General features: G+C 39.0%; 1 protein-coding gene across 1 annotated transcript in view; it reads left to right on the top strand.

Annotated features, from left to right (window-relative positions):
* The window catches only part of SPPL3 (signal peptide peptidase like 3), a 34,154-nt gene extending 10,561 nt beyond the window's left edge, over positions 1–23,593 (top strand). The window contains exons 3-10 of the mRNA XM_025044512.1: positions 5,949–6,068; positions 6,785–6,863; positions 7,723–7,835; positions 14,624–14,730; positions 15,131–15,294; positions 16,020–16,219; positions 17,165–17,274; positions 21,853–23,593. Coding sequence (XP_024900280.1) covers positions 5,949–6,068; positions 6,785–6,863; positions 7,723–7,835; positions 14,624–14,730; positions 15,131–15,294; positions 16,020–16,219; positions 17,165–17,274; positions 21,853–21,924 — 965 coding nt within the window. The 3' untranslated portion in view covers positions 21,925–23,593. The remainder of the gene's footprint in view (positions 1–5,948; positions 6,069–6,784; positions 6,864–7,722; positions 7,836–14,623; positions 14,731–15,130; positions 15,295–16,019; positions 16,220–17,164; positions 17,275–21,852) is intronic.
* Positions 23,594–24,852: the final 1,259 nt, after the last annotated feature.

The raw sequence follows: 24,852 nt of genomic DNA, 5'->3' as shown, positions 1-24,852 counted from the left end.
AGACTGATAGCATATACTCCTTCCCATCCTATACCTAGAGCAGATACTTTTTCTCATGGACTCTTACCATAGCCTCAGAATTTTGAACAAGCATCTGCTATCAGTGGGTCAGGGTAAGCACTAGAGATGAAGTCATTTTGACATCAGTGTACAAAGAGTAAAGAGAAAGGCAAGTCAGGATGAGCAACAGTGGGTCAAGTTAGAAAGGGACTCTTTCTTAGAGAAGGTGCGTTTGACTTGAAACTTGACAGTGGAATTGATGAAGAAATCATCATTTCAGGTGGGAAGAACATATAATAAAAGGCACAGAGGGAAGGATGAGCATGACTTATAGGACAGGTTAAAGTCACCACCTAAAAGGGATGAAATTTTAGGGAGCTAATATAAAATTATATAGCATATCCATGGAGGATCTTGGAAGTTACATTGGAGATCACTAAATATCTATTTCAGTTTCTCTAGGTACTATAATATCTTACCAATCAAATTATACTTGCCCAGTTTTCACCCAGTGAAATGTTTCATTGTCCCCAGCAGTATAAAGTGGGTATGATACATACAGTAAGTAAAAATCACTTAAATAAGTCTTTTCTTAAACTTATGACATAGATCCTTATATGAGATAAAATACCATACCAGTAACTTACTAGGAACCAGGTAAAACCCAGTGTCAGTATCTGATTTTCAGGTTAAATTATTACATAGCAACTTACCATCTATCAGCATTTTAAGCCAAATCACTTTATACTCTTGAAACTCCTTTAAAAATCCTCTGTTATATAGCATATATGCAAACGATGTACTTAAACCACATTATAAATCTGTCATACATTGCATTACAGAAACCTAAGAGAAATTGATAGTGTGTGTCTAAGTACAGTTTTATCCTCAAATAAATAAATGGTTAAGTCAGTCCATATAGTAGAAGGAAGTTACCTGGTAACATAAGTTTTTTAATTTCTCGTTATTAATCAGCATCTAAAGAATAGTAGATGGTTGTTTAAATGGTCATTTTCTTGAATCTACTTCCTGTATTGTACTAAATTATCCTCAACAAATAATTTCTTCAGTGCCCAATCTGGGCTGTGGATACCAAAGGGGTAAGTAAGCACAGATGAGGATGGAACACATCCACACCCACATAATCAGGAACATAATGAAAGAATTGGCCATTGCAGAGGTGGCCAGTACTTGATTATGGAATATGAGCCATTCCAGATTGAAGAGATGGCATGGCAAATGGGATGCATTTATCAAAAGTCAAAGAAATAATAGCCTGAAAGGTGAACAGAGAAATGCAAGAGACTGTGTAGATGCTAGAGAGATTGAAGTCCTAAATGGTCAACAATGTTGAAGAATTGGGGGGAAAGCTCTAAGAAAAGGAAGTTATGAATTTAGTGTTAAGGTTTTGACAAGAGTGTCCTGAACTGATGAAGGAAAAAGTGAATAGTAGATTTCTTAAAGGTTGCAATTGCCTACTCCCAGAATAAATAAGAATCAAGGAATTTGTGGAAAAGACATGAAAATGAGTGAACTAAAGCTATGCATAACCAAGAGCATGGGTGTTTCTCACAATATTGAGCAAAAAAAAGCCAGACAAAATGCATGCTATGTAGCTCAATTTATATCATAAGTTTCAAAAACAAAGTAAATACTTATTAATATTTTAAGGTGCATGCTTGGGTAGAAAACATATAAAGTAAAGCAAAGAAGAAAGTATACTAAAAGGCAGACAGTCGTTCCCTTTGCGGGAAGGAGAGTAGCGACTAAGAGGGGCCCAAGAAAGACTTCCGTTCTGTTTCTTGACTGGGTGGTATTGTCTATGTGATTCACTGAGCTCTACATTTTTGTTTCATGTGCTTTCCTGAATGTGTGACATTTTACAATAAAAAGAGTTAGAAAGAAAGTGGGAGTGGGGGAGTTCCCTCAAGGTCTTCTCTCATTTTCTCTAATCTTGTTCTAACTCCTGTCTCATCATTTCATCTGCCTCAAGAAGCCTATATATAGAGATTCCCTGCCCAGCACGTCAGTCTTTATTTATTAGTATTAAGTGGGTTTTAAAAAAGCCCTTACCCCTCTTATCTGACTTTTTGAAGTTCTTATCTGAGGTTTCCTATATAATTTATTTGAATTACACAGATTGATGGTAATGAACAGTTGAAATTCTCTTCATTAATAGAGATATGCATCTTAATCTCTCCACCTTGTCTCTAAACTGTGAGATCTGGCAGTGATTTTTTTTTTAATCCCTCACATTGCCTATTGTATAATAGATGTTCAGTAAATATTTGTTTAAAAGCAAGCTTCTCTCCTGGAGTTATAAAATTAGTAATTTTCATAACGATTATCAAGGATATATTGGTGTATTGCTCAATGTCTCTTTCATAACCAGATACTTAGTTAGCCTGTAGCCCTGTTCACTGAATGCTAAAAATAATGTCTCTACATAATTTTTAATTCAGTCATCATGCCTATTTCTTATGTTAATTTGGCTTTAAAGATAGTGCAACTGCACATAAGTCTTCTCAGTTAGAGCTGTTCTGTTTTGTTTTGAAGTCACTGGATTTTGGCTAAAATTTCTAATTAGCTCCTTCCCTTCAGGACCACTTTCTGCAGACCTTCAGGAAGTGCAGTATTGAAGTACATTCTGTTCTAGGTAGCACATTGTCAGCAACTAAAGGAAATCTAACTTGCCCTGTGACATTGCCGTTTGGTACGCTATCTTGGGCATCTTTCTATAAAACTAATGGAAGGAACTATGGGCAGTGAACACACATGCAATATATATAATATGACTTACTGTTCAGTTGTACACTTGGAACTTAGTGGATTTTGTTAATCAGTGTCACCATAATTAAAAAAAAATAATGGAAGGAGAGTCTAATACTTCTTTGTTTAAATAAAACCTGTGCTTTCAAAAAACAAGTTTTGTGCATTCTAATATTCTAGAATTGTTCTTTGTATTCGGTTTTGCATTTCAATTGCAGAATGAATTTTTAAAATTTAGATTTATTATAAACAAATACCTCTCAGGCCTAACTTACTAAACAGTCTTTGTTCTAACGAGCCATTTAATTTTTCTGTTTATATTTTAAACCAATATAATCTGTAGACTATATGATGCTTTCTCTGACAGAAGAGTGGGATTGTTTTAAGATTTATAGACTTTTTAAAAGATTTTTCTTACCACATAACAATCATTTGAGAAACTGTTATTTTCTGTTGTGAAGGGCACCTGAAATTCTGTAGTTTTCTCTAGTTCTTCCTTGAACTATTGTTATAGAGCCGTCGATTAAAAAACAAAACAGAGCTCTTTAGATGAAATTTAGTTAGAGATTTCAGAGTGTTTTGTTTTATAAATGTCCGTAAGACACTTTTAAGATACACTCCCCTAAAATGATCCATGCCACCAAGCCAAATGGGTTTGACTGCAACTCAGGATAGACCTCTTCTCCAGATCATATATCTTGACACATAGATCATTGTTCCTAAATTGTATTGCCCTATGCCTAAGTGAATTATTTGACTCATCTACCTAGCCAATAAGAAGCAATTTTGTTTTGTAGAAATAGTTAATATTTTATTTCACCAAAATCTCTAGCTTTCTTGGGGACAGGTAGATTTAAATACCAAAGAGTAATTCTTAAATGTTGGTTGATGATTGCAACACTTTGTGTCTAGTTATGTTCATTCTGGTTGCATAATATTCATAGCCTTAAGTTAATGAAGAGACTTTTACTACTAATATTTATTTCTTGTAGGTTATATGCACACTTCTTTTTTAAATTAAATTTATTAGGGTAACATTGGTTAATAATTAAATTTGAAGAGTACAATTCTATAATACATCACCCGTATGTTGCATTGTGTGCTCACCACCCAAGGTCTAGTCTCTTTCCATCACCATGTATTTTACCCCCTTTATTCTCTTCATCTTCTCTCCATCCCCCTTCCCTTCTGGTAACCACCATATTGTCGTTTATGTCTGAATTCGTTGGTTTTGTTTGTTCATTTGTTGCTTCTTGTTTTATATCCCATGAGTGAAATCATATGATTCTTATCTTTTTCTGTCTCATTTATTTTGCTTAGCATGATAATCTCAAGATCTATCCATGTTGTTACAAATGGTGATATTTCATCTTTTCTCATGGTTGAGTGGTACTCCACTGTACATATATACCACGTCTTTATCCAACTGTCCATCGAAGGACACTTCGGTTGTTTCCATGCCTTGGCTACTGTGAATAATGCTGCAGGGAACGTAGGGGTACATATATCTTTATGAATAAATATTATTCAAAATTTTCAGGTAGATACCTGGAACAGAGATTGCTAGGTCCTCTGGTAGCTCTATTCTTAATCTCTTGAGGAACCTCCATACTGTTTTCCATACTGGCTGTACATCTCCACCAGCAGTGTGTGAGGGTTCCCTTTTCTCCCCATCTTCTCCAACACTTATTTCTTGTTTTATTGATAACAGCCATTCTGACAGGTGTGAGGTGGCATTTCATTGTGGTTTTGATTTGCATTTCCCTTATAGCTAGTGAAGATGAGCATCTTTTCATATGTCTGTTGGCCATTTATATGTCTTCTTGGGGAAAGTTTAGGTCTGCCAATTTTTTAATTGAATTATTTGTTTTTATTACTGAGTTGTGTGAGTTTTTTATATATTGTGGATATTAGCCCCTTACCGTAGATATTGTTTACAAATATCTTCTCCCATTCAGTTTGTTGCCCTTTTGTTGGTTTCTTTTGCTGTCTAGTTTCATTCTTTTGCATATGACTTTCCAGTTATTCCAACATTATTAGTCAAAGAGGCTTTCCTTTCTCCACTGCATATTTTTGGCTCCTTTGTCGAAAATTAGTTACCCGTATACATATGGGTTTCTGGGCACTCAATTCTGTTCCATTGGTTTGTGTGTCAAAAGGTCCCAAATGGTCAAAGCAATCCTTAGAAAAAAGAACAAAGCCAGAGGTATCACACTCCCTGACTTCAAATTATACTACAGAGCTACAGTAATCAAAACAGTATGGTATTGGCCAAAAAATAAATAAATAAAAGACCAGTGAAAATTTCTTCTTTAGTTCCTCTCGTGCACTTAATGATCTCTCAGCAGGGTTAATTTGGAAGTAGTAGCATTCAAGACAAAATTAATTTTTTTCTTTTCATTCAGTGGTATTCAGATTCTGTCATGTTTACCTTTTCCACCAAATATTCTATTAATGTTTCTCAACACTGGATGCAAAACAAAATTTTGTGGAGAGTTTTTATCTGGGTCTGCTAACCCCCAGAGATTTCAGTTTAATTGATCTGGGGTTAGGCCTGGGCACTGTAATTTTTTTTAAGGTCCCCAGGTGATTCTTATGAGAAGCCAAGAACTGAGAACCACTGTGCTAAATCCTGTTTGTTCCTTAAAATGTTCCCATAAAATAATTTTTCTGATTTGCTGTTTTCACATGTTTTGTTCTCTTCCTCCCATCCCCAAAGTCAGCCCTCAGCAATTATTGACAGTGGGGAAAGAATGAACATGAATACATTAAATCTACAAATGAGGAGAAATTATTTTAGTCAGTGGGTTTAAACTACTACTTTTACCAAGCCTGTACACAAGACCACCAATGTACTCAAATTGACTAAATTTTTACTAACTTCAAGTGTTCTTGATTTCATTTGTTTTTAGCACCCTGTCATCCAGATGGTTAGCACCAGGAAATAGTAGTTCCATTCAACAAATATTTTTTGAGCAACTACTATAATGAAGGCATAATGAAGAGCAAGGAGCTCATAATCTCATTGAGAAGGAAAGAATCAAGAGGGCCTAGATAATCTATACCTCAGTACTAATCCCTAGAACTGTCTGCATTTTAATGAGTTAATGGCATCTAAAGTGCATGGCACAGAGCCTGTTATCTCAGTTGTTAATATGTCCCCCTTTTCTCTCTTTCAGGTATCCAAACTATTGACTCTACCCAGGCCCTGTTCCTTCCAATTGGAGCGTCTGTCTCTCTCCTAGTAATGTTCTTCTTCTTTGACTCAGTTCAAGTAGTTTTTACAATATGTACAGCAGGTAAATGAATTTCTGCCTATTCTTAACATTAACATAAAAGGAACTTTTTTCACCTCTTTTAAATCATCATTGAAAAAATAAGATTTATGCACCACGACATGCAGGTTTTTCTTCATAAGTCTGGTTTTACTTCTCCTCATCCTTTCTTTGACCTATTTGACATGTCCTCAATTCAAACCTGCCAACTTGGTCTGAACAAAAGGCCAGAGGTTTGAAAATGTGTGAGCTTTGCAACAGCAGAGCAGGATCACTTTGGCTGTGGCTCCTTGTCTAACAGGTTACCGATAGGTCTGGTTTAGCAGAGTGGTCATTGGCAGCCTCTGCCAATGTTTCTGCAGATAGAAACACTGGTAACTAGTCAAGGTAATTTAACTGTCAGCTCCCTGATCAGTTCTTAAACTAAGCAATGATGGAAATATATAACATGAAAAAATGCTAGACTCATTAGGAGATCATCTCCTGGGTGCTATTTGTCTTTTCTGATTGAGATGGAAGAGAATGAGAAAACCTACCTACTTCAAATCAAGTACTTTTTTTTTTTTTTGGAGTTATCTGTGCAATGCTAAAGGAAGATATTTTTCTTCTCTAGTTAATTTTATTGTATCCACCTGTTAACAGAAGTATTTTGGGAATGATTAAGCTTCTATAAGTCATGCCATTTTTCTTATAATGTAAAAAAACTCAACAAAATTTAACCATACATTTTCTTTCTATAGTTCTTGCAACGATAGCTTTTGCTTTTCTTCTTCTCCCGATGTGCCAGTATTTAACAAGACCCTGTTCACCTCAGAACAAGTAAGGACGTGGGATTTTCCTCCAAATTATGAACTTGTATATGTTTTTCTCTCATATTTGAAGGCAGGATTCGAAGTCTACGTTTCTGGTATTGACTGGATCACACAATGCCAGAAAAGTGGAAGATAGTACTTCCTTTTTCACCTTTTCATAGCAGAGGAAACAGACAAATCTTAGGAGAGTAGAATCATTATAATATGCTTCCTGCTCAGATTATCAAAAGATGAGAAGTTTTCTTTTGAAGCAGTGCTTTCATTCCTTTACTGTTGAGATAATGGAATATGAAAACTGTGACTGACTCAGACATTCTTTGCCTTTCATCTTTGGTGACATACAATATAGGCTAGTCACTTAGGCTTAATCCCAATGTTCACATCTTAACTCCTAAAACTGTTGCTCCATGGAAACAAAATGCTAATGGAGATGCTATACGAACTTAGGAAACCAGTCACTTGGGGCAGCTGATTTTCCCAGGAATTAGTGATAACCACATAGATTTACTATTTTACAAATATTCACCTTTGCTAAATGATTAACTTCTTCATCTTTTTTTCATAAGAATAGAATTTCTCCTATGCTTAGAATCTTCAAAGATTGATATTATCTCTTTAAACTTCTAAACACCCATGTTGGTAATTTGGGGAAAAAAGCATTATCAATGGGTATAGAAGTATTATCCTCTGAGTTCTTTGTAGTTTACTCCAAAGAGGATAGGGTATTTTGGATTTCCAGGTATCTGGGTATTACCTGTTATTCTAATCTGGCCCTAATGATCACTAATCATGAAGAACAAGAGGAGAGTTTGGTTATTGAATAAAATTTATTGCCCATTAGCCCATTAATGTCATGTGTTTTCCAGGATTTCTTTTGGTTGCTGTGGGCGTTTCACTGCTGCCGAGCTACTATCATTCTCCTTGTCTGTCATGCTCGTCCTCATCTGGGTTCTCACTGGCCACTGGCTTCTCATGGATGGTGAGTAACATGTGACAAGCTGAAATTCTAATATAGTTTATAGATAGTTAAGTTTGTCCTCTCTTCCTTTACTGTTAGTAGTACTACCTCTGATTATCATCGAATTTTAGGTATCCAATATGTATCATTGGGTTTATCTTTGCTACATGGTATGTATCATTGAGTAATGAGTCGTTTTGAGCTATAATTCACATATTGTACAGTTTACCTATTTAAAGTATATAATTCATTAGTTTTTAATACATTCACTAAATAGAGTTGTGCACCTATCACTAACAATAAATTTTAGAGCATTTTCATCACGCACCGTCTAAAACTCATACCATTAGCCATCACTTCCCCATTCCCCCCAACCAACCAAGGCCCAGTCATTCATTAATCTAGTTTCTGTCTCTGTGAATTTGCCTCTTCTGGACAATGCAAAACCAAGGATGCCCTGCTTATGGTCAAATTGTATAGAATTTAACAAAAAAAGCATTTTAAACTGTATTTTTTTTCCATGTTCCAGAATAAGTTAATACAGTCTTAAGGAAGAAGAAATTTTAAACCCTAACGAAAACTAAAAACTTAGCCTTCTGTTTCAAGGGATTTTTTTTTCTCATAAGTTACTTTAACCAGTATAAGGATTTGAAATTTCTGTGTACCAAATTAATTAGTGGAAAAACTCTAAGAAGCCGAATATTATCAGGGAACCAACTATAGAGTGAATTGCGAGCTCCATAAAATTATATATGGCGTATGTTGTTTTAATCAAAGGTGATAATTACAGAAAAAGCATAGAAAACACATGATATTTTTAAATATATTTTTGGCTTAAGATAAAATTATAATGAAAAGATCAGTGGTTGCCAGCAGTTATGTGGGGAAGGTGTGACTATGAAGAAAGCACCTTCATAGTGCCGTATGCTGAGTGTCATGGTGGCTCTACAAATCTGTGTATGTGTTAGAATCCATAGAACTGTACATCTAAAGAACAACTGAATTTTACTGTTTGATGATCTTGAAAGTGTTAAACATATTTATAATTGTTTAAATATGTCATTTATTTGTATATGTCTTATATTTTTTGTCATAGTTGTTCAGTGCTTTTTTCTTCTTGAGTGCCTATCATATACCAAGTATTGAAACTCAAAAGCATTTTCTTGACATTACAGAGTGTTTCCCTCTAGACTTACATACGTACTTGAATGGGAAGGCAGAGTCAAAATCACCAGTGCCTGGTCCGTGCAGCGATTCACCTTTGCTGATTTCTGACAACCTTGGTCTCTTTTTAACAATATACATTGCCTTCAGAAAACGTTTACTGTGATCATTTGCTTCAGCACCTGAGTGCCCATTGTGCACATAAGCATTCTGAAGTACACTATTAGAATTTTTACGTGGTTGTCAGAACTGCTAAGTTTTGCAAGTCTAGTATCAGTGCTTTCACTATTCTTATGGATTGGTGTTTGCTATTTCAGTGCTTCTGGAGGTACATAAAGAGTAAGTTGAGAAAAAGACATTACATCCAAAGTCACACACGTAGCTTGCCTGGCTCACAGTAGAAGGGTAATGCCTGTCTTATATATACTTGGTATTAAGAGTGATAAAGTGGGATATGTGTGCATTTGACTGTTCCTGAGATTAACTCTTGATTTCTGCAGAAGAATGATTTAACTAAAAGTAGTACATGTATAAGTCGAGTGCACTTAACCCCACCTACACAAATGTTACGTGAAGTGAGACAGTGAAAGCTCCAGGTGTTACTGCTTTGACTAAATATAAAGCAGTGGTCACCTAACGTGGACTGATAGGTCTTGATGCTAGCAGCCTCAGAGTCCAATATGATGACAAGTGATGCTTAAAGTACCGTGAAGTCTCTCAGCCCCTGGGTGGTCTGAGGTTCTGTTATCCTACTAGTAGTGGCTCTGCTTTCATGGAACTCTGTTCATGTGTCCAGACACTCATACCATTTATAGGCTTTGCTAAGGGTTTTAAGCTTACCAAACTGCCGACCCAAAAAAGATCAGATATCTCTCAAAACGGCAGGCAATCTGTTCTTTGTTTATACTATCATCTCTACCCCACCAGAGCATTGCATAAAACAGAAGAATACTCATTTACTAGTAATATGTCACTAAGAAAGAAATGGTTGGCACAAAGGAAGATGACATTCTTTTCAAGATAAACTGATTTACACAGCCATCTGAAACATTTTAGAGCAAGTCGGCAGAACTTTCTCTGTTGTACTTCTACAGGAAGCGGGTGGGAATATGCTTGTTAGACTCACTAAAGGGAGAACAGGGTGAGCAGCTTTTCGTAAGATGTGCTGAAGGGGGCATTCCACCATGGAATTCTTTTCCTCTAGAGTCGATAGAAAATTGGCCATAAAAGATAAACTATTTCCCCAGGGACCACTGTCAGAAATACATTTCCATTGTGAAATTCACTTAATAGTTGAAATTTTTTTTGAGTGTTCAGTTGAGGCTCCCATAAACCCTATCTGGCCCTAACTAGTAGACTTTTTCATCATTTTCTATCATCATTGCTATTTCCCAATATTTACTTACCCAGGGATCTCTTCTTTATGCTAGTTTGTGACCAAGAATAGTTTTCCTTCAAAATAAAAAAGAGCCTTTGAGCTTTTAAATTTTTTCTTAGATTAGTGATTGATGTGTTTAACTTGTTTTCTGCTATTACAGAAAATGTATATTTCTAGCCACGATCTTTAAAAAGTTCTGAAATGATGTTCTTTTCTGACATGGGAATTGTCTTTCCAGATTTCTCTACAGAATCAGAAATCTTGCTGGCAGTGATAATTTGGTAGTATTTAAATTAGTGTTTTTTAATTAAAGCCTGTTCTTTGAAATTAGAGTGAAAACAAAATGATAAATGTGGTTGTTTTAGGGCTAGGCATGAAGTATATTTTATATTTTCAGGGTTATACTAAGAAGCATTAATATTAAGAAGGAACTTCAGAGTTTTCTTGAGCTAAATGTAGAGCTCTTTTTAATCTACTGTTTAATCTGGCAAATTAATCTTTTAAATTTGAGAAAGCTTGAATGAATTTGACCAACAGGTGGTGTGGTATGTTAGCTAGAAGCCAATAAATCTGTGCACACACACCTGGTGTTTAAGGATCATTGAAGCAGTTTCACAGTCTGCATCCCCTGACCTGTTCAGGGACTAGAAGAGTCTTGACAGATAGTCTAGTTCACCCCCTCATTGTATAGCACTTGCTACTAAGCTACGATTAGAAAATGTTCAGTGCCAGAAATCTAGCAATTGATTTTTCTTGTTTTAAAATGCTAGACTCTGGCACTTAGTCCACATGGGGCTTAGCTATCCAGAGATCCTTTATCTTAGAAGCCAGCGCTGCTTAAGAGCTTACAGGTTACGTAATCCTTTTCAAGAACATTTTAGCTCAGTTTGCTATCATTGCCTTCGTCCCTGGCCTTACTGGTTATGGAAGACAAGGTGATACAGAAATTATATCAATAATATATTGAAAGTAATTATAGCTAAATGGCTAAGATTAATAATTTACTTCCCTAACACTGTTGCTTAATTTACATTTAACCAAAGGCTAAGTTTGTTGGTAAAGCTATTAGAGAGAGTCTTGGGAGTTTCTCAAGCAACATGGAGTGAGGGAAGGTAATCTCCTGTCTTTGTTTTGGCTTGGAAAATGCCCTTAGGAGAGGGTAAGATTTTTCATGGTTACTTGAATGAAAAAATGAAGAAAAAGAGAGGCAGACTAGATGAGTATTGAGTGTGTTTCGGGGATAGCTGTGGCAATATTCATTTGGGGGTAGGAGTGATATTCGTTCAGCAGACTTATATTAAAAATCTTCTCTGAGATAGTTAAAAGAGGTGCATTCTGCATCTTCATACATAGAACTTCACGTACAGACTTGGATGGCATGGAACAAACGGAGATTCTGAGGCCAAGCCCATGTGGCACAGCACTGTTCTGTGAGTTGTGCCCAAGGATGTGTGACTTTATAATAGACTTGATCCATCACAGAGTAGGCAACCTAGTGACCTTAAGGCAGGAAATGATGTGAACTGATCTTTTTTATAATGGTGGTGAAGAGTAAGTGGAAGAAAGTGGGAAAAGACACACAGCAAACTGGGAAGTGGAGGGAAGTTGTGACCAAGGAGTACAGTAATAATAGAGTGGCACCCAAAATGGCTGCTGCACACTGAGCGTACACACTGAAAGACTGTGATAAATTGAAAATGAACCCAGGGTTTCATTTCTGGGTTCATCTTTCATGTCCGGAAGATTTGGGATAGAGTGACATTGTCTAGAATTATGGAAAATTCTGTCAGTGAGCAGTTCTGTCTTATCCATGTTTGGTTTCAACCCAGGTGGGGTAGGATTAGCATAAGTGACAAAGCAGTAAGTGGATGTTTAGACTATGTGACCTGTAAAGGCTCCAGCTGTTTTAGGATCAAGTGAATGTATGGTAAATAGAAAAGTCCTGGAATGGACCCGTCACCTGCACGTGTGAGGTGCGCATATACATTTAACCTCGGACGCCTGCCCTTTTGCCTCTTCACTGTCATCAGTTGGTCCTCTGACCCTCACTGCCCACACACTCCTGTCTCTGTCCACCTTAGGCCTTCATTTTTTACTTTGTTCCTGTGATGTTTTGCACTCCATGTATTCATTTGGAAGTTCCCGAACAGATTACCTCTCGCCACCCTCTCCTGTCACCCACCCAGCACTTCTGCCCAAACATGGATTTGACCTGTTCTCTGGTCATCAGTTCCCAGGGACTTCCCACCCTCCACTGACCACTGTTGTTCTTGGAGCCAGCTTAGCTTATACCTGCCAGTGTGTTTCTTTATTCACAATAGAGCCAAATATTTTTTTCCTAAGATTATAATGGGCAGTTCCGTTATATAAAACTGGGTGTGGTCTGATTATATCATGAGCCTTAAATATAACTCTTACTTAATGCCTTAACCGTCATATTTCAGTCATCCCTTTGTACCTTGAAATGTTTCAATCTTTGCAAAGCCTAATTGACCCTAACTAATTAATACAGTTCATTTGAAATGACATGAATTTGCATATACTTTACCAGTTTGGTTATGTTTTTATAAATTGATTTAAAAAATTAAGACCCTAGCAAAATGAGCATCCTAGATTATTATAAAGTCAGGAATTATGTCTTTACCACATCTTACCAAAATACTCGAGCTCAGTGGATGCTTGGTAACAAAAATGACAGGAGGAATAAAGAATTTGTTCTTCCTAATTTTACTGCTGTCTTTCCAACTCTTCTCTGTTGTAGGGATGGGAATTATTTTTCTCCTCTTTCGTTTATGCAACACCATGCCCACAGTAGGAACTTGTGAAATATTAGTTGAATTGGTACGTCCAGGGCGTGCCAAACTGCTGTGCAGGCAGACCTTGTTTTATTATGCTTTGCTTTATTGAGCTTCACAGATGTTGCATTTTTTTTACTAATTGAAGGCAAGACCCCCACGCCAGCAAAAGGAATGTGATTTACTTTATTGTGATACTCGTTTTATTATGGTGGAAACACACCCATAATATCTCTGAGCTATGCCTGTATTTGGCCACTTTGTTACATATATTGACAATCAAGTAATTTTGTTAAAATGGTATATATCTGTAATGTGGCTTTACTTTAGAATAATTTGAAATGTGAAGTTGATAGAACAATTTTTCATTCATTCAGCAAATATTTATTGAATGTCTGCTCTGTTAGGTGTTGGGGATCCACAGAAAGAGTAAGCCATGGTTTCTGTCTACTATGAGCACCTCATTTAGGAAATAAACTACTTGTACATAAGTAATCACACTATTAAAGAATGGATAAAGGAGAGATTTAAAGTTCTGTTGCATCACAAAGGAAAAAGAACAACTTAATCTGACTAGGTCAAGAAAGACTCCTTGAGGAAGAGCTTTTTGACCTGTCTCTTTAAGAAAGAGGATGCATTTTCCAGGAGAAGAAACCCAGGGCAGGGCCTGCAGTGCAGAGCGTAAAAGAACAGTAGGTGTTGAGAAGTGGCTACAGAACAGCCACAGGAAGCACACGCTGAAGGCAGGGGCTACACAGTGGAGAACGGCCTCCTGTCCCTTCCTGCCAGTGCCTGGCCAAGTTATTCCACTTTCATCCCACTTCAGCAAGAACCCACAGGAAGTTTGTAAGCAGCTGCATGGCCTGATCAGTCCTGTATTTTCAGAAGAATGGAGAAAGAGAGCTGAAGACAGGGAGAGACCATTCATCTGCCAGGCCTGTTCTAGACTCCAGGGGAACATGCCCGCAAGGACCTTACATTTTAGTTGAGAGAAAAAATGCATCGTATGTCACATTTTGAAAGCTGGTTTTTTGTTTGTTTTTTAAAGGCAAGGATAGAGAAAAATGAATTGCTGGAAGTGTCCCTGAATAAATGAAAGAGGATATGATCTAAGGTGTGAGTTAACTTTAAAGGAGCAAGAATGATGCATCCACAGTAATGAGGGGAGGCAGGGAACAACTAGGAGGTCCCAAACTGAGCCTGGCTTGGAGCTCTATCAAAATAGAGAATCTCTTGGGTCTTGTACAGTTGAACACAACTGTAGTGTGAGAAAAGGGATTTTCCCCAAATACCGGCAGGTCAAAATGGGTAAAGTGGGCACTTGACACAATAGAGTGTACATGGCTTAGACTGGGGATTTGGGCTTCTTGAGGTTTGAGGGGACTCACAACTTTGTTATGTTTATGAGCTGAATAGCTTGTGGAAAGAGCAGATGAGCCTATACTCCACACTGATTGCTGTCTCCTCCCCAGCGCTGGCCATGGGTCTCTGTGTTGCCATGATCGCCTTTGTCCGCCTGCCCAGCCTCAAGGTCTCCTGCCTGCTTCTCTCAGGGCTTCTAATCTATGATGTCTTCTGGGTAAGTTTGGGTTTCCCTAATGCCACTGCTGCCCTTTGTGTTTAATTGGAATCTGAGTATCCAAAGTCTGGCTGGCCAGAGCACCTCCCCTCTGAGACCACTCCCTCCAGCCCTGAGCTGTAAGTGTTAAAAAGATGAGCACGCAGCTAACTGTCCAAGCCTTTGTTTCTTACGATGTGTTACAGTAGATAGTCTGTATGTGGCTGTTAAGGTGGAAGAGGGAGCAGGCAGACAAGGTTCTTTGCCCGGAAGCAAAGCTTTTCTTTCCGCTCAAAGCATGCAATCGAAAAAACATGATGTTGCAGTATTCTGAGGCTCTGCTCTTAAGGACAGAGAGGGCTGACACTGAAATCAGGTTGCTTCCAGCTCCGTCTGTTAAAGGTGACTCTCCCCTCGGCAGGTGTTTTTCTCCGCCTACATCTTCAATAGCAACGTCATGGTGAAGGTGGCCACGCAGCCGGCTGACAATCCCCTTGATGTTCTTTCCCGGAAGCTCCACCTGGGGCCCAATGTTGGGCGTGATGTTCCTCGCCTGTCTCTGCCTGGAAAACTCGTGTTCCCAAGGTAGGCCTGGTGTGTTACACCTCATCGCATGACATTGAACACACTGGGCCTCTGTTTTTTCATTAGTCTGTCTTTGTCATCAACATTCTAATCTCAGACTGGAAAAGGCTGTGAGTCAGCATCTCCATCTTACGAATGAGGAAGAGAATATTGACTTGACTTACAAAGATTTATCACTAAGTGATCCAGGTGCTTTTTATTATTGATTGTTATCAAACAATCATGCGTTACTATTACCATATTTTAAAATTGGCTGGAAGGAATTAGGAGATTCTGGATCTTTTTACTTATAAGACATTTGTAAAAAGATGTCCTAATGCTAAAATTATACAGTCCCTGATAATGCAGTCTTGGAAAAATTAATGTGCTGCTTTAATCTCCCATGTCTGATAGTAGTCAGGTGCTTCTTTGAAGTCTCAGTGGTGATTGTGTGACAAATAGTGAATTGCTTGACATTTCTGAAGATAACCGTGCTTAAGCAGATCACTTGCAGTCGCCTAATAGGTGCACTGAGGGGCCGGGTTGAGGACCTCTATTACCAATATGCTTGTGGCTTTTAATCTCTAAACTCATTAAAAAAAATAGTATTGTTCAACCAGTAGAAATTTCCATCTACCGCTCAGATAAGGTCCTTGGCTTCTTAAAAAGCTGACAGACTTTGCACAGGAGGAGGAGAAATGGGATTGTAGAGTGTGGCATCTCTGACATATGACACTACATTTCAGCTCCACTGGCAGTCACTTCTCTATGTTGGGCATTGGAGACATTGTGATGCCCGGGCTCCTGTTGTGCTTTGTTCTTCGTTATGACAACTACAAAAAACAAGCCAATGGTGACTCCTGTGGTGCCTCTGGACCCGCCAACATCTCTGGACGCATGCAGAAGGTCTCCTACTTTCACTGCACCCTCATTGGATATTTTGTAGGTAAGCAAGAACCGGAAGCTACATGTGATCCCCTCTTTGGCTGTCCTCCGCCCCCTGGAATTAGACCTTCTAGCCACAGATGCTGGCTGGAAGGAGAGCAAGAACTGGTTGCTGTTATAAACAACCACAGAGAAAAAAATAATAATAAGGCCATGAGATGATAGATGCTCTCTGTACTGGCAGCCCACTTCCCTGTCCACCACTATGTCTGAAGAACACTGCAGTAAGAGTGGGGTTAGGTCTCAGAGTCAAGAACGCTCACCACATAATGATCATGGGTCAGTCTGTGGGCTTAATTAAATCTTCAACTTGAGTTTAATGAATTCATGTTTATTTCCTGCTTTTAAGACATATTTCTCTTTATTTGTTCTGACTCTCCCTAAGTTAGTTTTTCTCTGGTGAGCTCATTTCTAGGCAGACAGGAAGAGATGGTTGTCATTGGGCTCGGAATAGCGGTAACGTGCCTGTACCTATGATGGCTACAGCAGAGTGAGCCAAAAGGAACACCTCTGTGCCGCCGCCTCAGCACTTTCATATTCATGGGTTCGTTTCAGTCCAGAAACTCTGAGGGACAGGACAAATGGTGTTAGCCGCAGGCTCCAAGAGGTAAAACGCCTAAACCAAGGTTACACAGGTCTTAGAAGTAGCAGAGTTGGAACTTAAACCCAGGTCTTTTGCCTCCAAGTCCGACATCACAGGCGACAGGGAGACCAGGCACACTGAGTGCTGAAGTAAGGGCTCGAACCTGAGCACGAGGTGAATCTTGGGCCAGTCACCGGTCCTTGCAATTCTAGGTTCTTTTAAGCTGTGCTGTTCCATGTTTCTTTAACTTCTCAATCTGGGTATTTCATACCTAAATGTTGGATGAAATATGTCATGTTAGATCTATACAGTTTCAAGACTGCCAATATGCATCCAGGTAACAGAGGTTCTCTCTCCTTATAGGTCTCCTCACTGCTACTGTGGCATCTCGCATTCACCGAGCAGCCCAGCCTGCCCTTCTCTATTTGGTGCCATTTACTTTATTGCCACTCCTCACAATGGCCTATTTAAAGGTGAGAGAAGCAGTTACAAACCTGTGAAAGCAATAACTTGGCTTTGATCCTGGACTTGGCTGTGTATTCTACTTGCTGGAGGTGTTTCTGCTTAAGCTCCTGAGGTCTTAACAGTAGGATTTTATTCTTTTGTTTTACTAACCTGATATTAGCAACCTTTTCCAGATTCTTGCAGCCAGTGGCAGAAAATGCTATGTTGAGTTAGATCACTACACCACCTGCTCTTGGAAAGTTAACTGAAATCCCTAGAGCCCAGGTGCAGAGGCTTCTTGCTCTTAAAAGCAGCACCTTGTTGCTACCTAACAGCTCTTTTAATGCTCTGCATTAAAGTTTAGAAATAGGAGCAAGGAGAAACAACATGGTGTCACTACACCCACCTGGCCTCCCCTGCAGGCTAGTGCCATAAGTGCCTGCTCGGCTCCAAGTGGCTGCCTGGCACATAAAGCCTGCACAGAGGTCTTTCCTACATGGGACCACTTACGGTACAAACCATAAGAGACGCTAGGGAAGACTGGAGAGCAGCGGGAGTTCTCTGGAGTCTGAGGGGCCAGTGAATGCCATTGTTTACATCCCCCACCCCACCTTCACGGAGTGGGGCGCGTGTTAGGCCTGCCTGCACAGTCTTGACAGTGTGTTCCCAGACACATTGCTCAAGCCCATTTCTGCCTTAACAAAGGGAACTGCAACGCATTGTTACACACAGCTGACCTCCCCTCCTGGCTCAATAGGCCAGCACCCCCTCGGATCCTACTGTCCTGCCAAAACCACCGTGCATATAGTCCACACAGGGCCTGCTTCTACATAAAGCCACTTTACTGAGACTAGAAGGATTCATACAAACATAGAAAGCCAAACAAAATGAAAAGAGAAGACTATCTCTCAAGTGAATAAGAAAAAATACCTGTGGAAATGGAAATAATTTGCCTGATAAAGAATTCAAAGAAACAATCATAAGGATCTTCACCAAACTTGAGAGTAGAATAGAGAACTTTGGGAGGACTTCAATGAAGAGAAAGAACCAAGCAGACCTGAAAAAAACATGTTAGAGGAAATCATCCTGAGATTAACGCAGAGGAAAGACTAGTGGTAATCAATGCGGCAGAAAATTTTTTTTTAAATGAGGATAATTTAAGGAACCTCTGGGATAACATCAATTGCTTAAATATTTGCATTATAAGGACCCCAGAAGGAGAAAAGAACAGAAACTTTAAAGAAATAGTAGCTAAAAATTTTTCTCAACCAAGGGAAAGAAACAGACATCCAGATCCAGGAAGCACAGAGCCTTCCAAACAAGATGAACCCAAAGAGACCCACACCAAGGTGTAGTCTACTTAAAATGGCAAAAGTTGAGAATCTCAAAGCAAGAGGAAAACGAGTTACGAAGGAAACCCTATGAGGCTATCAGCTGATTTCTCAGCAGCTTTACAGGCCAGCAGCGAGTGGCAGGACTTCTTTAAAGTGCTGAAGAAAAGGAACCTACAACCTAGAATAATTTACTCAGCAAGGTTATCATTCAGAATTGAAAGAGATAGAAAAGTTTCCTGGACAGGCAAAAACTAAGAGACTTCATCACCATTAAATAAGCTTTACAAGGGATGTTAAAGGGCCTTTAATTAGAAAAGGAAAGGCCACAACCCAAAATAACAAAATATGAGTCAGGAAAACCTCACAGGTAAAGCCAAATATTCAATAAATACAGCAGAGTATCGAACTCAAACTATAATAAGTAGTAGAAGATACACAACACAAACATCTAAAATATGACATCAAGAACATAAAGCATGGAGAGGGGAGTAAAAATGTAGTCTTTGTAGAATATATTCAAACTTAAAACACCTGTCAGCTTAAAATAGACTGCTAAAGATAAAAATAGTGACATACATAAACCTCATGGTAACCACAAACCAAAAACCTACAAAAGATACATAGAACACAGAAAAAGGAACCTAAACAAAACACTAAAAACAGACAGCAAGGGAAGAGATGAAGAAAGGAACAGGGGACAACTATAAAAACAACAAAATGGCAATAACTACATACCTATCAATAATTACTTTAAATGGATTAAATGGTCCAATAAAAAGAACACAGGGTTACTGAATGGATTTAGAAACATGCTGCTTACAAGAGACTTCAAATCAAAAGACATAGACTGAAAGTGAAGGGATGAAAAAAGATATTCCATGCAAGTAGAAATAAAAAGCTGGAGGAGCAATATTTATATTAGACAAATCGACTTTAAAACAAAAAATGTAAAAAAAGACAACATTAAATGATTATAAAGGAGTCAATCCGAGAAGAGGATATAACAATCATAACTATGCACTCAACATAGGAGAACCTAAATATATAAAGTAACCTTTAATGGACATAAAGGGAGAAATCAGAAAACAAGGTTAATATACTCAGTGGTGAAAGGCTTTCTAAGATCAGGACAAGATGCCCACTGTCACTACTTCTATTCAACGTGGTATTGGAAGCCCTAACCACGGCAGTCAGACAAAACTAAAGAATTAATAGGCATCCAAATTGGAAAGGAAGAAATAAAATTATTACTTACAAGTGCCTTGATACTATATATAATAAACTCTAAAGACTCCACCAAAAAACTTAGAATAAATGACTTTAGTAAGGTTTGCAGGATAAGAAATCCGTTGCATTTCTATACACCAGTAACATGATCAGAAGAAATTAAGTCCCATTTACATTTGCATCAAAAAGTATAAAATACCTAGGAATAAATTTAACCAAAGAAGTGAAAGACTTGTACTCTGAAAACCATAAAACATTGAAGAAAAAATTGAACAAGATACAAATAAATGCAAGGATATACCATGCTCACAAATTGGAAGGATTAATATTGTTAAAATGTCCTTATTATCTAAATATGCAGATTCAATGCAGTCCCTATCAAAGTGTCAAAGGCATTATTCTCAGAATTAGAATTAATTCTAAAATTTATATGGAATCACAAAAAACCTTGAATAGCTAAAGAAATCTTGATAAAGAATAGAGTGGGCAATATCATGCTCCCTGATATTGAACTATGCACTACAAAGGTACAATAATCAAAACAGGATGGTACTAGCATTAAAATAAAAAAAATTCTCTATATATGTATGTATGTATCAATGGAATACGGAGCTCAGATATAAATTCCCACTGATATGGTCTGTGAGTCAACAACAAAGGAGGCAGGAATATATAGTGGGACAAAAACAGTCTCTTCAATAAGTGGTATTGGCAAAACTGGACAAATAAATGCAAAAGAAGAAATTGGACCACTTACTTAAACCAAAAACAAAAATAAACTCAAATATATTAAAGATTTAAATGTTAGACATGAAACCACAAAACTCCTAGAAGAAACAGGCAGTAAATTCTTTGACATCACTCTTAGCAGTATCTTTTTTGATGTATCTCCTCAAGCAAGGGAAACAAAAAACAAACCAGATGTGACTACAAACTAAAGTTTTTGTACAGTGAAGGAAGCCATCAACAAAACGAACAGACAGCCTACTGAATGGGAGAAGATATTCACCAGTGATAACATTTGATAAGGGGTTAATATCCGAAATATATAAAAAACTCATACAACTTAACACCAAATAAACAATCCATAAAAATTGGGCAGACCTAAATAGACATTTCTTCCAAGAGGTCATAGAGATCGCCAACAGACATAGGAAAAGATGTTCAACATCACTAATCAAGGAAATACATATTAAACCACAATATCGCCTCAAAGCTATCAGAATGGCTGTCATCAATAAATACCAAGTGCTGGCAAGAATGTGGAAAAATGGGAACCCTCCTACACTGTTGGTGGGAATGTAATTAGTGCAGCCACTGCGGAAAACAGTATGGAGATTCCTCAAAAAATTAAAAATAGAGCTGCCATACGATCTAGCAATTTCACTTCTGTGCATTTATCTGAAGAAAACCAAAACATTAATTTGAAAAGATACATGCACCTCTATGGTCATTGCAGCATTTCTAGTAATAACCAAGATATGAAAGCAACCTAGGTGTCCATCAGTAGATGAATAAAGAAGTGGTATACACACACACATGAATATTATTCAGCAAAAAACAAGTCTTGCCATTTGTAACAACATGGGTGGACCTAGAGGGTATTATGTTAAGTGAAACAAGTCATAAAGACAAATACCATACAATCTCACTCATATGTGGAATCTAAAGTGAATACACAAATTTTAGAATTAGGATATGATTAAAAACTAGATTTAGAGCATTATCTTATTTACAAGATTTCTGTTATCCCTATTTTACAGATGAACAGACACAGAAGTTAATTTATCTAGATCGTCTGACTCATACTTAACTATATACTAGAACTTATACTAGGATACAGTTGGTAAAAAGCCCTTCCATACCAAAGGGGCCTATAAGAATTCTTCTAGTGACTTCTTCAAAGAATGGCGGGTTACTTTTCAGTGAACCATTTGAATATTGATTCTCCACCAAAGCAATCTGAGATCAGGAATCAGAACAGACTTGTAGGTATGTGTGCCTCGTGTTTAAACCTGTAACTTAGTAAAGTTCCTTCTTTCCCAGGGTGACTTACGGCGGATGTGGTCTGAGCCGTTCCACTCCAAGTCCAGCAGCTCCCGGTTCCTGGAAGTATGATGGATCACGGAGTGACCAGAATGGCCATCTTAGTCCTTTTCTGTCAACGCGTGGTTTTGTTTCCTCTTAGAGTTGGCCTGGTACTCAGAGATGTACCTGTTTAAGGAACTGATGTGGGACTGGATTTTGCGTTTGCAGGGAGCGAGGTGCTGGAGCCCTGCTTGGTTCCTTCTCTTCCTGACATAGAGGTGGAGCCCTTCCTGACGTGACAGGCCCTCCCAGCACTCCTTCCTCCCCCGTTTTTATGGATCTGCACCGGACTCTTACTGTGGGGGATGGAGATGTGACTGTTTAAAACTGACAACAGCAAGGAGTCGTTCTGTACCTTTCAACACTAAAAGGATGAAAACATGAGCAAACCGAAGGTTCTTCAGCGAACCCACCAGAACTTTGGGACCAGTTTCCTATGGAGGACTCAGTTTCAGAGAACTGAGACAGAAGCTCTTCTGTCGTTATATTCTTCTTTCCTTTTTTTGGATTTATTAAATATTTTCTGTGGTGTGAAGTGACTTATTAAATCCACAGACATTGAGTGACTTCTTACAGCATACACATAAGAACCGTAAGAGTTCATGTCCACCCAGATGTTGTGTTGGCAGTGAACGAGGGCACGGTTTTTATACATACGCGCGCGCACATATATATATGAATAAACAAAAATTAAAATCTGCTAAGATCATGCTGTGTAGCAGACAGGGGCTTGCTGTAATTGTTAGCATGTAGAGCCGTTTACTCTGGCTTTCTTGTATATGGATAAGCTGCTGTCTTTCCCTCCACAACCGAACGTGCAGTTAAAAACCAGTATAGTATTTGTACTGATATACTCATGGACTTTAGGGGACTCTCATTTGGTTTTGATCAGTGTAGCAAATTAGGGATGAAAAGGTAAAACTTTTTGGCCCTTTTTTTGTTTTTACAGGCTTCTCCCTTGCAGGATTTTAGTACTTTCTTCTGAACCGATGCATGTATTATAGCAGCAGATGTCTTTGTGCTTTCTGATCATAGTAATGTACTACTTGTAAATACATATTTCTATTTTCTATTTTTTTGTATTTTTTTTTTTTTTGGCATTTTGTTTCATTGATGTGCTGTATTTTCCATGCCCTCACTCCTTTAAGAAAAAAAAGGAAAAAACAATTGTCCTTGCTGTTGTGATTATAGTCTTGGTTTACCTGTGGTGACAACTGGGTATTGGGAACAAATGTCAGGTGCCCCTGTGAGATACGCCCTACATTCCAGGAATTGCGGAAAGAGCGAGCTGCTCTGGGCCCTTAGGGCCTGACGTGGGCCATGGGCCGTGCTGGAGAGCCAGCCTCTGGCAGTAACGAGTGTGAGTGATCTCCACTGGCCCTGTCCAAACGGCCTCCACCCGCTAAGAACTTGCCCACTGCTGGGAGGCACAGAAGCCTAGAACTGGCCTGCACACCCGACAGCAGAGGTTGGCGGAGGGCCCGTGCCCTGGCTTCTTTCTCCCATGAGCAGGTGACCCGCCTGTCTTGACCTGTGTGGTCACGTGTGCTGTGGTTGCCACACTCGAAGGCACAGTGTATAGAGCTCTCATGGTGAAGCGGTCAGGATGGTGCGTTCCTCTGTTGTGTCTTCAAATCCTGCTGGGGGCTATTTTGTTTTTTGTTTTGTTGTTTTTTTTAATAAATGACTCCTTTCTAGCCTTTGTCACCTCATCTTCACTTTCTGTTGTTGGTACCAAACAGAGCTCCTACCTGTTCCGCCTGTTCCAGAAGACAGATGGGAAGACTGTCCGTCCCCAGGCAGGGTCCACTGCAGCTCTGGGTCAGTCGTACAGGTGGAAAAGAACTGAAGTCTCTGTCGTCCACGGCACTCAAACGGCCTCCAGATGTGGTGACCCAAGGGGGCTGTGCACTCCCTGCTCCTTCGCCCTTCTCCCTTCTTGGCCCTGGGGATGCCTGCAGCACCGGGTTGGAGGCGGGGGAGTCCTCCAAAACGACTCTGATTAAGGGCAAGTGCCAACGACTGTTAGAAATACTATTCTGGCAGTTGGTCATTCCAGTTTTTCTAATACCAAGTTCCAGACAGAAGGAATGTAATTTTTTGTTAAGCTCACTTCCATGCCGGTTCAGGGAGGTAGAATGCCCACACACAGACCCCTGAATGTAATTTGCATTCCAGTTGCTAGTCTTCAAAGCCCTTAAACTTTTGCAAAGGAACTGCAAATACTCATTTTAAATGAATACTAGAGTATCCTGTTCTGGAAGCAGTACCCTTTGGATTGGGGGTGGGGGGACCGCAGCTAAAGCGCATGCTCTCATTCCCACCCCCCCACTGTCTCCCCCTCCCCCTGCCTGATATACTGTGTCCTCCTCTTTTCCTGGTTTCTCAGGTACTCTGAGTTTGGTTTTTCTAGGAGGTCTTTTGCATTAGGCAAGGCGTGTACAAAGTTCTGGCAGGGACCCCCTTCCTCACTGGTCTGAGGTTCTTCCCCCAAAGAGACTGCATGTCAAAACTCACAGTAACTTCTTTCTAACCTGAGCTAATGAGGATATTGACACCAAAGTTTATCCAACGCCTTGCATGTTCCATTAGTGTTATTCTAGCTTTTTCTGGATAAGAGAGCTATATAGCTTCCTGTGTAGGAACAGTTCAAACTGGAACTGGGAGGATTGGGGCGGGGCCTTTGTAGCCCGCCAGCAGAGGCCTTGGCTAGTTCGGCAGGTAAGTGACGTTAGCCTCAAGAAAAACAAAAGGACCAGTTCTCTGTAAAGGCGGAGGGAAGGAAGGCAGTTCTGTTTTGCCAATAAAGTGTTGAAAACAGAATCTGCCGTGTCTGCATGGCAGCGCTCATTGCCAGCCAGATCTGGTGTTGCATGCAGACACTGGGGTTTTGTGAAGCCTAACATTTACGTCAGAGCCTCGGAATGCAGCACTTCTGTATGTACACGAAGCGCGCCC

Source organism: Pteropus alecto, unplaced genomic scaffold, assembly GCF_000325575.1.
Source record: "Pteropus alecto unplaced genomic scaffold, ASM32557v1 scaffold113, whole genome shotgun sequence".
NCBI classification, from domain to species: Eukaryota; Metazoa; Chordata; class Mammalia; order Chiroptera; family Pteropodidae; genus Pteropus; species Pteropus alecto.
This window is presented reverse-complemented; position numbering and strand designations above follow the sequence as displayed.